Source organism: Cucumis melo, chromosome 8 (genome assembly GCF_025177605.1).
Source record: "Cucumis melo cultivar AY chromosome 8, USDA_Cmelo_AY_1.0, whole genome shotgun sequence".
Taxonomy (NCBI): domain Eukaryota; kingdom Viridiplantae; phylum Streptophyta; class Magnoliopsida; order Cucurbitales; family Cucurbitaceae; genus Cucumis; species Cucumis melo.
In genome coordinates this window covers 2,488,700-2,503,285 of record NC_066864.1, presented here as the reverse complement: position 1 = coordinate 2,503,285, position 14,586 = coordinate 2,488,700, and the positions used below count along the sequence as shown (strand labels likewise).

The following is a 14,586-nucleotide window of genomic DNA, read 5'->3' as shown; positions in this document are numbered from 1 at the left end:
ACCTTATGAATTTTATAAGTGAAAATTAAGATTGATCTTAGTTTTCATTAATATTTTATGTTTATCTCTTATCTTTTTCTTTTTTAGAGGAGATTCAAATCTATATATAATAATTGTTACAATAATAATAATCCCGAACAAAATAGAAATTAATTAAATAGACAAAAAAATACCAAGAGGTTTTTGAATTAGGAATTGATTAAACACCTTTTGTATTATATACATAAAGGTATAGAACCTATATATGATTTAAAAGAAAAAGGTAAAATATATATTGAATGAGTGGATTGAAAAAGGGGGTATGTTGGTGTAGAATTTATTTTTATTTATAGGGTTTTGCAAGGAACTAAAACCATCCAAAGGGAATGGAAAGGCTAAATTATGCCAAAAATAGGAACGAAAGGAGGCAAAGCACATGAAACCCACTTGAGATGGGAAATTAAGGCATATTAATGCAAAACCAAGGCCATGTGAGTGTCGTCAATTTGTCAATTTTGCTGAGAAAATATTAGAAGAATCTGATGTGGGCTGGTTGTCGGAGAGTTGTTGTACGACCTATCCAATTCTTATATATGTATTTGCAAAATTAATTTTAAAACAATACCTGCTTCTCCTTTTTTTGGTTTTGGTTACGTAGTTTAGAATTAATATCCTAAACCCCCCATACGGCCATACCCATATATACATTTAATTACATTTTTTTTTTTTAACCAACCTTACCTTATTCTTCCAAAGGTATATGTGCATTGGGAATTGAATCTGATTTATAAAATAATTTGGAGGGGGAGAGGGGTAATTTGTTTAATACACAACTCTGATCCACTTGATTACGGCTTCAGCAATGATTGCAGTTGGAGTGGAATAATAGGGTATTGTTTAATTGTGTTGATGGGTGTAAACTTGGGCAAGAATCATTCGATCAGATTTGGTTTAGCTTTATTAGCGTATGGGCAAATTCTCAATCTCACCTACACTAAGGTTGTTTAGAGAGTTTGGGTTGGGAGATTTGTCGTTTTATTTTGCCTCAAAACTATAGGGTTTGTATAGACCTAGATCTTTATATTATTATATAGTTATTCCCTTTTTTTTAATATATGGTTTTGGTGATTCCAAAGAATGGTAACTTTTCTTTTTCTTTTTTCTTTTTTTTTCTTAACCAAGAAATTAAACCAGCAAACCTGCAATGTTACATCACACACAAGATACCAGCATAAAAGATTACTTGGAATAAAGAGTAAAAAAAAGGAAAGACAAATGCTTCCTTCCAAACCCTTAGTTGCAAGAGAGTTAATTATTGTATTAAGAGAAAACAGATAATCCCAAATGACTATCTCAAGCTTTAGTCTTTTTTGTGGAGAGAGACCTTAGAAATTACTTAACAAATTGACAACTTCTAAACAGTTAGAGACGATACAAGACAAATTGTAATCACTAGCTTCAAGAACCTTATTAATCTAACATAGCATCGTCTGGGATAATGAGCTTTGGTCCATCAAGACGGATGTGGTCTAAATGATCACGAAGACATCTAAACTCAAGCCTCTCAAATGCAACTCTAAAGGTGATATCAATGTTTGATTAATTTTTAAAAAGATACGAGAGGAAGTCACCACCTGATTAGACAAGGAAAATTAAGAGGAAGGGTTTGTGTGATGTCTTTTCCATTGGACCCCTTCTTTCATAACGACTCCCATGCATATGCTTATCATTAACTCACTGATGGACTTAATATCGACCAACTGCAAGTGGAACAACATCTTTTTTCTTGCTTTCAAAAGAATGGTAACTTTCAATGATGGGTCATTGGTAACTTTTATTTTATTTTGATGATGGAAATATTCACTACTCACTTTCTAATATCATATCATATCATATCATATCATATTTGTCTTTTGGCTTTTGTGGCTTCAAGCTGTTATTGATCAATTCCCAATATATGAAGGGAAGTTTCTGTCCACTTTTTGTATCCTCTTTGCTTTTGCTCTTTAGAGGAATTTGGAGAGTCATTTTAGAGAGTCCACGATATACATGTATTAATAGATAAATGCACCATAGACTACACCTAAATATGTGTATTTTATTTTACAAACAAATAAAAAATAGAATATATTTTTTTTAAAAGAATTGTTACATAATAAAATTTCATCGACAACTAATAAGTGCTAACAAGGAAGCATTCAAAATTTTCTTTTACTTTTTGCAAATTTAGGATGTCTATGATATGTTTGAAAGGAATAATAATAATAAGTGGATTTTTCATAATTAAATAATTTTCCACAACAATAATAAAATAAGAACTAATTCCAGAGTCCTAATAAAATAAAGTATCATTTTAAAATTGTCCTGCTGCTAACTGATGAGCTTTGATATAATACATCCATCTAAAAGGAAAAGAAAAAGAAAAAACTCAAAGTATTCCAAACACGTAACACCCTAGACACTTAACACAAAACTAATTATTTATTTGGGCTGCCCACAAGAATCTGCAATAAAATAATCAAATAAAAGTAGCAAATATTTCCCCCTTTTTTAAGAATCAAAATTGTAAAATATACATGAAAACGCCCAACTCACCTAAAACTATAACCCAATGTTTGAAAAATTACGGATTGTGTGAAATATTTTAGTAAGAAATCTAAATATTGTTTAGAAAATAAAATGAGAGAATATTCCCCCTAATTATTAAGCATAAGAAAATTAAAAAAAAAAAACAGAAAGTAATTGAGAATCTTTCCCTTTGGAAAATTGAAAGGGTATCCCATCCCACTATCCATTCCTTTGACACGCAATTGGGCATAGCCCCCTCGACCCACCTTTAATTTTTCTTTTCTTTTTTTTTTTTTTTTGACTTCGACTCCCAATTATTTACACATTTTTCTTTCGGTGCATCATAATGCATCATTATGTACCTCATTAACTTCACCATCTTCTCAAATAATTACCATTCAAATTCATAGATTTTGTTGCAACTACAACTATTATGTTTAACAGCTTCAACCAACACCTTCTTCTCATACAAACTCACAAATATATTACTTTAAGATTTCACATAAAAATTAAGATATGATTTTCGCCCTATTAAAAATATAGTCAAGAAGAGTCAATTAATTATAAAAATTTCAAGTATAATAAAATTGTAACTACCCTCATTCAAATTTTTAACACTGATTTTTTATATTATCTAAAGTCTGAATGATCAATAACCATTAATTTATTGGACAAAATGAGAAAACAAAAATTCAACCTCCAATAGTCCTTTCGTTATTTCGAACTATATCAATCAATTGGACTTTATATGTTTTTTTTTTTTATGTGCTTTGGTATCATGTACGTGAAGATGATTCAAACAAACTTTAACTTCTTTTCTTTTTCTTTCTTTTTTTAACTTATTTTGTTTGAAAGTACAACAACAACACTTAAGAAATGTATGCAACTTGGTACTTTATTCCACCAAATTCATAGGTTGGGTAATTTTCAGCCATCACCCTCTTTCATAAACATTAAAGAAAAAAAAAAACAGTGAATGTGAATGCTTTTGAGGAAATAAATAAACTTGCTTTTAAAGGGGTTTTTGAAATGTCACTTTCATTCGACATCTTAATTATTGTGTTTCTTAATAACCCTTTTTTTAATTAATTTAGTGACACTTTGATTGAAATCACATCCTTAGGTCCAATTTTCATTTGGTAGGCCTAAGTGGTACTCCCACTTTGGATGACTAATATTTATCAATTTTTCATTGTGCCTTTGAAGACAATATTTTCGTTTTATTTATTAATTCGTCTTCATTAGTTAATTAATTGTTGATTAAGCTCTTAATTTAGTGTATGCCACCATAAATGCTTGGTGGGTTAAGTCAAATCGTTAGCCCTATCCATAGTGGTAAAGGGCACTTTGTTTTGTTTTCTTTTTTCTATCCAAAAGAAAAGGGGAAGATGGATATGCCTTTTCATCCTTAGTACTTTGAGTGTTTTTCAATCTAGTTTTCTATTGTTTTCCAACTTTTAATTTAATCCTCCGAATCAGCATATTTAAAGTTTAACTATACGACACTGTAATTAATCCCACATGTTTAGCATATGTTAAAAGCCTAAATTCTATTGTTATAAAATAATTAATTGTATTATTTTAAAATTTAAAATCTTTATTTAGCTTCTGAATTTATGAAAATGGTAAAATATTCTGCATTTATTTTTAGACGTATTTAATTACTTCATCTACCAACAAAAATAACATAATTGAATAATATTAAAAGAAGAACACGAGAGGATAGATTGAAATTCTTTTAAGCAATTGCGACTTTATTGAACAGTATCTAAATTAAATGTAAAGGACCAACAAATTAAACGAGAATCTTTAATGGTTTGGTAAGAGAATTTCCAACATTTTCTAGCTTTCTTATGTTACAAAATGAAAAACTAGTTTAAATGACTGAACCCCCTTGGAAATATTTATAAATGAATAATAAAATTATATTGTAATTATTTGATTTATTTAAATATCAAAATATACCTTTAACTCATTAATGTAATCACAGAGTATTTCACACAATTATTACATCTCTAATATTGATATGCTATTAATTAAATGTTAGGAACAATATCATTTTAAGTGTTGAACTTGAAAACTTTTGATAAAATTTTAATAGAATTACATCATTGTCTAACTTAGATATAATAGTTAAAATGATCACCTGTGCTTTTGGTTTTAAATCCTCACGGCTAGGAACAGTCTTGCAGCAACTGTTTGAAGGTTTTCTTTTTCAACTATAACTTCTACTTCAAAATTGTGTTCCTGTATGAACCCCCAAACTTAAGAGTGATAAATATAAATTTAGTAGTCACTTCTCTAAGGATGATACCAAATTATGGATGATTTGAGGGGCTAAAAAAGATCGATGAACAAATTATAGAAAGCCCATCACTATTTCTAGGAAGCACATACAACAACAGAGGAAGTCAAAAAACCACAAGTGTGAGTTTTAACGAATACTTTATTATTGTATTTTCAAAGGACTGTATTATTATTGTTTTTTTTTTTTTTTTTTAATGAAATGCTTGAAAAGTTGAATCTAGTGATACTACTTTTGATGCTGATTAATATATATCATGATTAAACTTGTTGCTTTCGAACTCATTTTATTTCTTTTGTGGAGTACATTTGATGGGTCAGTTTTGTTGAGAACTACAGATTTCAAGGACACCCTTTCATCTATAAGTAAAGTTTTGACCAACACTAATAGACAATTGCAAGTCATAACACCCAGTAAGAGGAATTAGAAGACCTCATTGAAAATTTTAAAATTTATCAAAGTAAAAAGTATGAAATGGTTTACTTTGGACCTAAATCTTTTGGTTTAAAAAGATTGGACATGGTTATCTTTTCATTTGACTGCATTACTGTAGAGAAATATACATGAATACAAAACTAATGTAAGTAGCATTTTGATATTGTTTTTAAAAAACATTAGTATAAATTAAATAACAAAATATAATGGTTATCAAACAACCTCCAAATCTAACTTGTGTTAAGTTTGATTTGGTTGCATAAAGTAAAAATGAATAAAAGATTAAAGGGATATAATTAAAGAAATTGATCATCCTTTTAATTTATAGGTTGTTGAAAAGAGAAAAAACAACAACATTCAGTTGGTTCTGTGTTTAAGAATATAGCGGAGCTGATGTTTTTGGGTTTGAATCCTTGCATCCAAAGGTTTAATCTTGAAGCAATTTTTCTGAATCCCTCTTGGCCATTCAATACATCCATGTGTTCCTCTTCTGATATGCGGATTTTGCGAGTTCCTCCGACTCACTGACTCATTACACCCCCCCTTCAACTCCCCACCTTCACTCGACACTGTCCTATTCGAATACCTTCCACTACTTCCATTAACCTTCTTTTTCGAACGATCTTCAAATGGGTTCTCCACAATCTCTGTTTTTCCTTCAGAAACAAACTCATTTTCTACTGACTGATTATTATTATGATTATTAATCTCTTCACATTTCTCCTCCAATTTGCTCACATCCTTCAAATCTTCAAGCAGAGACAGAACAAGGCTCTGTGTTTTCTGCTCGTAAAACAACCCCTCGATTTCTTCAATGTCTAACGATTTAGCAGCTTCGTGAATCAATTCACCTCTCTTTATCTCCATCTCATCCAATTTCTCACTCCTTGACATCAGAAAATTCTCAAGATCGGTTATGAGTTTGTTCATTTGAATGTACTTATCTTCTAGAGCCAATTTTGCATCAATCAGCTTCATTTGAATTCTTTCTTCTCGCCATACCTCTGCCATTTGTAACATGTTTCTTTCTTCCTCTAATTCTTCACATAATTTCATTGATTCCCTTTTCAAAGATTCCACTTTTGCTTTGTCTCCCACAATTTGTTTCGCCATCTCCGTACAGACCTCCTCAAGTAACTCTCTGTTTTTCTTTTCTTTCTCGTATTCTTGCTTGTATTTCTCAACCTTCGCTTTGGCTTCCGCCAAGTCCTTTATCAAATTAGCTTTAAGAGCTTCTGTTCTGTGATGGGTTTTTCTTTCTTGGTTTAATTCCTCGAGTTTCAAGTGCCTTCGATTCTTCCATATGGCTCTATTTTCTTCTAGCTTTCCTCTTAAGTGTTCGATTTTTTTCTTCGAGTTTCGTTGCCGGGATTCTAGCTTTCGGATCCGTGTTTGGGCCAGTGCGAGCTCTTCTTTCAGATCAGAAGCGGTGGAGGCCGTCGTGAACGGTTGATCTTCGCTGCCACAGTGGCTGTAAAGTCTACCGAACTCCGCCGCCTCTGCTTCGTTTGGGGTTTCGTGGTTCCAATTTTCTGTCGCTGCCTGTCAGTAATTGAGTTTAAAATTTTAAGTACTGAAGTAAACACCAATTAATTTGTGTAATCTATGGGATTAAAGAAAAAACAAACTTATGTTATAATTGGGTTAATTGGATAAAGAATTGGTTTGATTCGATTCCATTTTGATCTTCTATCAAATCCTTTTGAAATTAATTGGTTTGTTTTATTGTAGAAGAAAATACGAATCAAAGAAATGGAAACCTGGAAATATATTTGATTTGATTCTTTTGGTTTCTTTGCATGTTTTGTGCTAGCGTTCAATCATTTTAAAGTACCCTTTTCTTTTTACTGTTTAATGGAATGGGTTAAATGAAATGTTTGTTAAAAATAAAACTGTGTACAACTCATTTACATTCATATGAGTGTAATTCATTGGATGATAACAACACCAATAATCATCTAAAAGTTGATCATCCAAATATTTATACATACATACATATATATATATATATATATATATATATATATATATATATATATATATATATATATTCTAATTTGTTACCCGTAAGGATTAAAATTAGGTTAAAAGGGTAAAAAAACTCTATTAAATGCTTGAATTTGTACAAATGTTAAAATTAAACCATAATCACACCATAATTACATGGTAGAAGTTGTAACAATTATATAAGGAAGATTTTCGTGATTTGGTTTTAAAACATTCGATGAGAACTTCTCCGTATAAAGATAGATAAAAGATTTTATTATGCATATTTTTTTTATCTATCAAATGAAATGATATGTTTCATTTAAAATCTTTAATTAAACATGGTTGGTGTTTTCTGTAAAGATAATTGATTGTCAATGTTAGTGATGATGCATAATGGAAAGAAAAGTTAAAAATGAGATTAAATAAATGTTAAAAATAAACTAAAATGTAAATGCAAAGAAAAAAAAAAAACCAATTGATCCAATCAGAGTGGCGAGTGGGTATGTAATTCCGTCGAGTATATTCCGTTCTAGTAATGAATCCATAATATAAAATCACACACACTAAAACTTTTTTCTTTGTCGATCCATATCCAAATCGAAAGTTCTGAGAGAAGAATATAATGATTAAATAAGATAAAGATAAAGTCATAATAGAGTGGCCAAAGTTTATAATTATGTAGATTAATTGGCGTGACCGAATCATGTAAAAAAATAATAATAAAGACAAGTTGGAAACAGAAATGGAAATGGGAAAGGTACCTTCATCTTCATTCCTTTATTCCAGGAATCAATACAACGACGCCTCTCATCACGACGCCCATCCCTTATTTCTCCCTATAATTTTTCAATTATTATCATTAATTCTAAAATCAACCTTCTGGGTTTCTAATTACTGCTAAAATCACAACATCTTCAAGTTCGAAATTAAATCCATCAGTTATACCTGAGACTCTCTCCGACCGCCCCCTGAAATTTCCTTGTAATGAAGCTGCCAGAGGTCTGCGGCGAGCTTTCTGGCCTGAAATTGAACTCGATTACGTCCCCGAGATCCATGGCGTTCCTCTAACTTCCACCGGAGCAGAGGAGTCGTCATCGGGACCCCGAAGTTTGACCTGCGACTGCCCCCGCGGCGGCGTGGTGACACCGGAGAGTTTTTTGTGGGTGTTAGATTCATTGCACAAAGGAAGTTTTCTTGGCCATGAGAAAAGAGCTTTGAGTTCACAGAAAACTCCAATTCACAAAAACTTTTCTTTTTTCTTTCTTTCCTTGTTTTTTTAAGAGCATAAACATAAACAGACAGAGACAGAGAAACAAAAGAAATGGAGGGGATGGAAATGCTGTCGACAGGACAATATCATTTCCCAAAGTATTTATAATTTCATTTATTTTTTAATCTGTGAATATTCAGTGGGCAAAATGACATTTTCTTTTTCACTCTTAATTAATTACAAGTATATATTAGTGGTGGTGGTGGTGGTGGTGGTGACTGACATCCATTTCTCTTAATTTAATTAATGGTATATTATATATTAAAGGGGACTAAGTGATATTTAATAAGTTCATTTAAAATGAATTTCTCATTAATATTCGAGTAGAAAGTATGTGTATGTAATATATATATATATATATAGGAAAATAGGTATAGGTTTAAGTTTTAAGTAAATTTTTTCTTTAATATTCTTCTTTCCTTTTCAACGAAAATCGTATGTGGTGTCCACCATTGATCATGTATTAAACAGTTTAATGATAAGAAAAGAAAAAAGCACCATAAATATTTGTCTACATTATTTTTGCAAATCTGTCCATCGTATTTTGATTCCTTTAACTATGCATTTTTAATTTATCAACCCCTTCAATTCTTATATTGGACTTGATACTTTAAAATTTATTATCTCATCTTAACAGACCTCTAATCATTTTCTAAAAAATTTAGTTTGAATCAATAAATTTAAAGTTTATTGAAATTAGTAATATAAACTAAAATTAAACCATTTCTAAGTCAAAATAATATTATTATAGGAATTATTTAAAAGAAAAATTAACTATTTACGATTTATAGAAAAACCATTAAAATACATAAATTTATTATAGAGTTTAAATATTTTCTCCGTTTTTGCTACTTTTCACAATTTTTCATCGCCTTTTAATCTAAAAAGATTTTGAGTATATATATTTTTTATTTACACTTAGATTTTAATCTTTTATTTGTTTATTTATTTATTTATTATTATTACTATTTGCCATTGATAATGCATCAACACTTTCCCTATCTTACATAGTTACACTATCGCCCTTTCAATTAATATTTTTCTATTTTTGAAAATGTTCATTTTGAAGGACAATTGTCATGAATAATATAAAAAATGTTTATTATACCGTTGACAAAGCATTTACGCTTTCCCTATCTTACACCATTGCACTTCAAATAAATATTTTGTTATTTTTTAAAATATTCCGTTTAAAAGGGAATTGTCATGAATAATATAAAAAAATGTTTGTTATTATTACTATTTGTTACCGATAATGCATTAATGCTTATTGAGGTATTGCACTCTCAATCAACATTTTGTTATTTTTTAAAATGTTCCTTTTTTAAAAGGAAAATTGTCATAAATAATTTAAAAATTATTTTTTAATTACTTTTTTGTGAGGTTAAGAAGGAGGAAGTCCAAAAGAGATAGGTGCAGCCTAGTGCACCTAATCATATTGTACGGTATAAAATATATATTTGTACGAGTAAAAGAGGTAGGAGCAATGGAGTTGCAAGCTAAGTTTTGCATCGAATAAAAATATATTAATCTTATTTTTTAAAATAATTTTTTTATTCGTGTATGTGTTATTAGGTGCAACTTGATCTTTATTAAATATACCAAGCTAATCATTACTTTTTACTTAAATACCTTTAAGATTGTTTTCAAACAAATCGAAACTTCTACACATATAACAAAACATCACAATTTACAACTTTATCACGACAGATAGGTACAAACATCAATTTATTACAAATAAACCAAGATATTTTGCAATATATATGTAAAACTTTTGCAGTGAATTTATCCTATAAAATAATTTTCCTACTAAGATACTATTTACATAAATGTTTCATTAATAATTCACGTGGAACAGGATCGCTGAAAATTCAAAAGCCGAAAAATATCATTAAATATGAGAGACCCAAAGCTATCTAAAAGAGATATAAATCCCATTTATTCAAAGGAAGACCTCCAATTGACTGCTCCTCTTTCAACTACAAGTGCTTCCTATCACAATAATACAATTAAACATATATATATATATATATATATATATATATATATATATATATATATATATATATTATTTCATTCTCTGTGTGAAGATCGATATATCAAATGAACACAAATTTGTTAATTATCTCAATTTAAGCATAAAAATTTGACATGACTCAAGTCAAATCTCCCTAAACAAACTCGAAATCTTTATTAAAATTAGTGATGATTTTGTATATCTACTAAATATTGAGCTGCCTCGTTTCAAGTTCAAGCAAGAAAATTTCAAACTAAAAAAGAAAAGAAAAGACTTTATATGAGACTCCCAATTTGGGAATGATTTGAGAATTGTACTGTTCCAATACAATTTATGAAGAGTGAGAACGCACCCAGCAATCTGCAAACCATAATTTCTCCATCATTTTTCCAATCTCCATTTGACATTATTATGTACTTTATTTATATACCCTCTTTACATTATTTCATGTGCTTTCATTGCAAAAATAATATGCATGTGCTTTATATATTTATTTTAATTAATAATTGGATCGTTGTATGCATTATAATTATAGGAAAAATATATATTTTAATTCGCATGATTTAAGTTTAGTATAATTTAAAAAATTTGTCTAATCGATCTAGACAATTAGTTTTTCATTGTTATATATAATAAAAGACTAATGAGACATTTTAGTTTACAAGAAAGGAGAGAAATAAAAGATCCATACAATGCGACTAATTTCATGAATTCGTCATCTAGATTTAAACCTCTCTTAGTTTGTTTATACAGAACAAACCTTTTCTATGTGTAAATAGAAAAATAGTTGAGCAATTAGAAGAAAACAATAAAAAATAGTCAAACATTCACTTAAAAAGGTCTAATTAGAATTTTCTTAAAAGGGAAAAACTTAATGATACACAAAAAAGCATAGAGCAGATGCAATGAAATGACATGAAAAATAATTACATATATATAATAAATAACATGATCATGATAACATTTAAAAAATTTCTAGAGATTACATGCAATATACAAAGCCCACAATTTGGATCATACCGGTGGGCGGATAATGTGGGTGAAATGAATAAATTTTCCAACGCTTACCCTATACCCAATCAATAACAAAACTTTGGTCTCTATGTTTTAAAAGATGAAGCAACCTATCTTATTACACAAGAAATTAAAATCTTGTATATATTTAGATTAAGAACAATAAGACCAGCAAGATGTCTAATGTTGACTTATTATGCTGAAAATTTAGAAAAGAAGATATAGACTAATCCTTACCCTCTACCTAACATTCATTATCATCATATATCTTCCCCTTCAATTTAAAACAATTATTATTCTTCACTCTGATACATGACCTAAATTTTAATCAAATTGACCTTAAATAGCCGTGAATTTAATTAATTCCAATTGAAATCGTGTTAAATTTGATGTTTTATGTAGCTACGTGCAAGAAAAATATATGATTGATATTTGTTACACATTCAAATAATATAATATAATAATTGTGGTTTGGTTAGTAATTAAGATTCCAGTTTTATATTCCATTTCACACTATAGTAGTTTGTTTAAAATCCAACATTCTAACCTTCCTTTTCCAAATGTTTTTATATATATTAATATAATATGAATTGTAACAGCTAGCTAACAATGTAATTGTGAAATTAAGATATATATTTCTAATTTAGTATATATGCTATTTCCTTACTTCATCTCTCTAATTACTTTTTTTTCATTCTTTGCATGAATACAATCTTTACTTGAAGTATATATAGATGCATATTTATGGATTGAGAGTCAATAATGAAAGCAATGAAGATATCGTAGAAAAAACCAATGCGAATAAATGCATTGATTATATAGATCTCAATTATATTCACCTGAAAGCTGCATAACAAATAACTTCCCCATCAAACCAATAATAATGGACATACTTTCATAAATAAATAATGTTCTATTAGAAAAAGAAAAAAAACACACACACACAGTAACAAACGTTTATAAATTGATATGTATTACTTCTTTGAATTCAAATTCAAATTCTCTTTTAACTCCCCGTATTGTGATAATGAAATATTTGATATATTGATTAGTTATGCTTCTTCATACAAATGGGTTTTCGATCTTTAATTGTGAAAACTAATTTGATGGATTCATCATATGTTATCTTTGATGAAGATGATATTTCCAAGCTAGTTAAATTATTTAGCCTATATATATTGATTCATTAAGTAATGTTTTGTTGTATAGCTTTCGTGTTTACTTTTTTAGTTCGTCTCCCCCACTTGGCTATACCGGACTGTTTAACTTTTTTTTTTTTTTTTTTTGAGTTAAGTTATGCTATGTCATATAACGTGATTTTTTCACAGAATATGTACGTAAATTTTTTATTGTTACAGTTAATTAATATGATAAACGATAAAAATTTGTAAGATTTGATCGATTAGATTGTAATTAATAATTAATTAATATGATAAACGATAAAAATAGAAGATGGAACCTCGATAGACAATATTATTTTAACTAAATAAAAACCAGTGCAATGGGTGGGACAGAGACCTAAAATTATTTTAGGTTAGTTAGATTAGGGAGATGGCAAGTACATAAAAGCAAAGTAATTGTGACCGTTGAGATCATCATTTATCTGTAGGTCCCACAAATAAAAAACTTCCGTATCGGAGTTTGGTCAACCACCACCTTCCCATCAAATGCCACGTGTAAAAATCTAACAGTTAATTCTATTTACAATGTCGGATCTTACCAAATCTCTACCCTCAAAACAACAATAATACAAATATCCGCCAAGAGACACAATTACAAAATTAAATTCCCACCAATCACATGGGTAACTGTTGCAAAGGTCAATACTCCACTCCGGTGACGGGATGCAGCGATCGGAGGACTCCGCCGTTGAAGAACCACCGTCAGAGAAGGCACGAAGAAGGCAGTTCTTGTTGTTCTAAAGAGACTAATTTGAGAGAGGTGAAAATAAGGATGACGAAGAAGGAGCTAGAAGAATTGGTTGGATGGTTAAACATGGCGGATTCTAGCTTCGAACATGTTATGGCTCGCCTTGTCAACGTTATCAACGATCAAAATGGTGATAATAATAATGACCAGGTTGTGAAATTGCGTCAGCAACGTTCGTGGAGGCCTTCATTGCAAAGCATTCCTGAGATAATTTAAAGTACGTATATGTAGAGTATTTTTATTGCTTCTTTTTTCTTTTTTCCTGGAAAAACATATATTCTTCGGTTTCTTCTATTTTATTTCTTTAATTTGTGGAGCTCGTTAGTGGATTATTTAAAATACTACTATTGGAAATATATGAAGGGAAATAATCGAACGGATTCTAAGATGCTGTTTATATTTAACCCATCCTGTTATTAATTATATTTAGATGGAACAGAGATTAGTGTGGGGGATCAGAATTCAGTTTAATAGAAGTGAATACATGGGTTTTTTTTTTTTTCCCCCTCTTTTATACATCTACAAACCTAGCTTTAGAACGTGTAAAAATAATGTATCAAGAAAACTTGTAGAATAGAAATAGTAATTATAAATTGAGCTCATAACCGGACTATTTATTAAGATCATTCTTTTATATACCACTCAGTCAACCATGTTGTGAAGATAAGTTATAAACCATAATAATAACATTGAAAAAAGAATTGAGTGAGGGACCATATATAGTGCATCGTGGAACTAATAATTGGAATGAAACTTGAGACCTAAAATAATGGTTTCGATAATCGCCACACACACTTATTGTGGTGGATTTAATTTTTATCTAAAATTTGAACAACTTTCTAATCTAAACAACGTAGTTTATTGAAATATTTGTGATTGGAGAATATATGGTGCAAGTATTCTTCTCAGAGGCAGAAAAAAAAAAAAAAAGAAGACAAAGGCATATGTATATTATATATAGTTACAGAATTTTAACCTCCACATTTTGGTGTGCGATTTTACTTGTGAAATAAAATTTATGTTTGTCTCATTAGATTGTGTAAAAAATCTAGACACTTCGAATACCTTGTTGGGACATTT

The 14,586-nt window shown here is 29.5% G+C and overlaps 2 protein-coding genes across 2 annotated transcripts; one reads left to right on the top strand and one right to left on the bottom strand.

The window, feature by feature from the left end:
- Nucleotides 1-5,558: 5,558 nt before the first annotated feature.
- On the bottom strand, nt 5,559-8,627 carry LOC103484605 (uncharacterized). Its single transcript, XM_008441758.3, has 3 exons — nt 8,222-8,627; nt 8,038-8,112; nt 5,559-6,829 (listed from the first exon to the last, which is right to left on the bottom strand). The coding sequence occupies exons 1-3, from the start codon at nt 8,450-8,452 to the stop codon at nt 5,645-5,647; spliced, it is 1,491 nt and encodes a 496-aa protein (XP_008439980.1). The 5' UTR covers nt 8,453-8,627; the 3' UTR covers nt 5,559-5,644.
- A 4,750-nt stretch (nt 8,628-13,377) lies between these two features.
- Nucleotides 13,378-13,722, top strand: LOC103485326 (uncharacterized). Its single transcript, XM_008442878.1, has one exon. It carries the CDS (start codon nt 13,378-13,380, stop codon nt 13,720-13,722), a length of 345 nt encoding a protein of 114 aa, XP_008441100.1.
- Nucleotides 13,723-14,586: the final 864 nt, after the last annotated feature.